The sequence below is a fragment of the Lathyrus oleraceus genome, chromosome 4 (genome assembly GCF_024323335.1).
Source record: "Lathyrus oleraceus cultivar Zhongwan6 chromosome 4, CAAS_Psat_ZW6_1.0, whole genome shotgun sequence".
NCBI classification, from domain to species: Eukaryota; Viridiplantae; Streptophyta; class Magnoliopsida; order Fabales; family Fabaceae; genus Lathyrus; species Lathyrus oleraceus.
The window spans coordinates 236,888,815-236,892,084 of NC_066582.1; the positions used below are offsets into that span (position 1 = coordinate 236,888,815).

The window sequence follows — 3,270 nt, forward strand, 5'->3', positions numbered from 1 at the left end:
GAGTATCAGTAGAAAAAGATTCCTTCTGAGGAGTTCTTCCACTTCTGGTCTTATAAGGCATTAATTCAAATCAAATGTGTAACATTTTGGAACTTTTTGCAAAATAATAGTACACATTAGAATCAAAAAGTGTATTTATCATAGATCGAACTTGTGTCCTCCAAAATTAAAAATCAATACTTTTCCGCTACCCGTGTCCTCCAAAATTAAAACTTAATACTTTTTCGCTGTTGTCTAACTCGCAATATTTGTTATGTTCCACGAGTATTTTAAATATAATTATTATTGTATATAATTTATAAAAAAAGGTCGAGGCCCCTATATTTTGGAGATCCTATACAACGAGCCAAGTTACATAGACTCAAAATCGACCCATATATATATATATATATATATATATATATATATATATATATATATATATATATATATATATATATATATATATATATATATGCTTGCTTGAGACATCATTTGCGTGTAGGTGAAATATACTTTTATTGTGGCATGATATGCGGGACAAAAAGTTTGAAGTTATATTATAAAGCTTCAGAAACACACTCTCTTAACACCGTTTCACTTTGGTTTCAAACATGTACGTAATATATCATAATAATTCCAAAAGAGTAAATAAATTAACATTTAAGGAGATAACGTATGTAATTTTAACAAAAATAAAGAAATTAAGGGCATTTTAGTAAATTGAAATAAAAATAATTGTCTAGGAGTTCTATAAATCAAGACTCAAGCACACTCCAATGCATAGTTTGGGTAACCTATCTGTAATATACTTTGATATCTTTGTTTAACAGAAATGTCTCATATTGAGATGATTGATCTTACAAACTCTCGTGATTCCTCTCCATCACCACACATATCTTCATCTAATGTACCAATGATCCTTAACATTGGTCATGTTTCTACCAATCCTAATCTTCACAACCATATACATCATCACCAACACCAAACTAATGCGTTGGTCTCACTACCACAAAGATTCAGGGTTCCACCACAATCTGAATTCAACAATAACACCTCCCAGATCACTACTATGCCCCAACTTGGTATACACAGTGGAAGCCCAGTTACGAGGGTTCTTCAACCGGTACCTGAACGAAATACCTTTCCATTCCCAAATGGATCTAGGCTCAGGGTCCCGTGGTCACAACAAGAGCATGAGTAATTGCATCTCTCAAACTTAAATTTAATTAATTATTTATTGCTATGATCTTACTTTACTTTTAGAGAAGAATTGAAATAAATTTAAAAATCAAATAAAAAGTAAAATTTCTCAAATTTTATCAGAAAATGTTTTAAATATTTAATTTAGTGGTCAATTTTAGTTGGTTTCCTATCTAATATTTATCTTTATTTTAAATTTTCTGATTGTTTTTCTCTATATCTTTTGTTTCTTCTTTACTTATTCCGCTCTTTTCAACTTTTTTAGCCGAGTATTTCAAACTACATTTTCATATTAGTAAAGTTTAAATAACTACCAAAACTTAAAAATGAAATAATTATAAATTTTGGCTATAATTATTTTTTCAACGCGGAATTTAAGGACGGTTTTTTTTCCTCTAACACAAGTCATTATTTAAAAAAAAAATTATTGTAACACTTTTATAAATAATGTGCAAACATTGACTTTTTTCCCTTAAAATTTTGGATTAAGAATATTTTTAATCTATACAAACTCACAAGTTTGTAAGTTTAATCTATATAAAAGTTAAATTTATAGTGAAATATTAGTTTTCTATAATATTGTAGTTTGTAAGAATAATCACAATTAAAAATATGAATATATTTAGCCTTAAAAATAGTCTCTATAAAATGAAAATAAAAGCCAATAATTTTCTTTAGGAAATAAACTTAATGAATTGTGATTTAAGTATATTTAATTCTAATATTTATCTTTGATATGTAATAAAAGTGTTGTGTTTTATTGTCTTAGTTTATTTGTGATGGGGTTGATTGAATATGGAAAGGGAAAATGGAGCAAAATAGCAAAGCACTATGTATGCAACAAGACACCACAACAGGTTCAATGCTATGCTCGTAGCTTTTTCAAGTATTTACCAGCTTCATATGTGCATCGTTTTAAGGGAAAGAAACTATCTTCAAACTCCAACAACTTTGTTTCTAGAAGAAACAAGGAAACTCTCGATCTTTTTCCAAAGAAAGATTATAGAGGAGAAACTAGCACTACCATGACTGTACCTAGGGCTGTTGTTGGTAATGGAGAAGTTGATGTGGAGCTTCGTTTGAGTTTATATAAGTGAGAACTTGAATCATATGTGTTAAACATGCATTGACAAACTAAGCTACAAACTAGTATATCATTTTATTTAATCGAGTGTTTTGTCGTGGAAATATGCAATCGATTATAGACTATTTATTTAAACTAGTAAAATACTGATGTGATTTCATATTACCCGTTGCAATATCATATTGTCAATTGCGAAATTATATAGATGATAAGATTCAAAGAATCATAAATATAGACTAATAATACGCATCAACCATTATGTATTGATCCAATTATTAATTTCAAAAATAATGGAAATATAACTCAACCTAATGAACGTTGTATGCATTTGAAACTTACATATATAATTTAACATAATAAATTATTTACACATTTGAAATATAGTTCAACAATAAACATTTTCTCTTTTATACAAATATTTATATCAATAATAAAAAAATTCATTTATAAAAATATTTATATCAATAATAGTCTTTTTCTTGTTTATAAAAATATATATATCAGAAATACACTTATTCTCGTATATAAAAATATTTGTATCAACAATAGTCTTTTTCTCATTTATACAAATATTTGTATCAACAATAGTCTTTTTCTCATTTATACAAATATTTGTAACAAATATACACTTACTCTCATTTGCAAAAATAATTGTATCAATAATAATTTTTTTCCCGGTTATTCAGATATTTGTAATAAACAATACACTTCTTGTTTATGAAAATAATTATATCAATAATATACTTTTTCCGTTTATAAAGATATTTATAACAAATAATACAATTTTCCTATTTATAAAAATAATTGTATCAGCAGTAGACTTTTTCTCTTTTATAAAAATATTTGTATCAATAATACACTTATTCTCATTTATAAAAATATTTATATCAACGATAGTCTTTTTCCAGTTTATATAAATATTTGTAACAAACAATACATTTAGTTCTGTTTATAAAAATAATTGTATCAACAATAGACTTTTTCCTGTTTTTAAAAATATTTGT

General features: G+C 26.1%; 1 protein-coding gene across 1 annotated transcript; it reads left to right on the plus strand.

Moving 5' to 3' along the window:
• Positions 1-781: 781 nt before the first annotated feature.
• LOC127135395 (uncharacterized) lies at positions 782-2,349 on the plus strand. The gene is made up of 2 exons (XM_051062121.1): positions 782-1,179; positions 1,952-2,349. Exons 1-2 carry the CDS (start codon positions 815-817, stop codon positions 2,277-2,279), a joined length of 693 nt encoding a protein of 230 aa, XP_050918078.1. The 5' UTR covers positions 782-814; the 3' UTR covers positions 2,280-2,349.
• Positions 2,350-3,270: the final 921 nt, after the last annotated feature.

What these genes read in the sequence shown, in the direction of transcription:
- LOC127135395 (XM_051062121.1), top strand. Translation starts at nt 815, where the DNA reads ATGTCTCATATTGAGATGATTGATCTTACAAACTCTCGTGATTCCTCT. An exon ending in TGGTCACAACAAGAGCATGA is followed by an intron (nt 1,180 to 1,951) that starts GTAATTGCATCT and finishes TTATTGTCTTAG; the next exon opens with TTTATTTGTGATGGGGTTGA.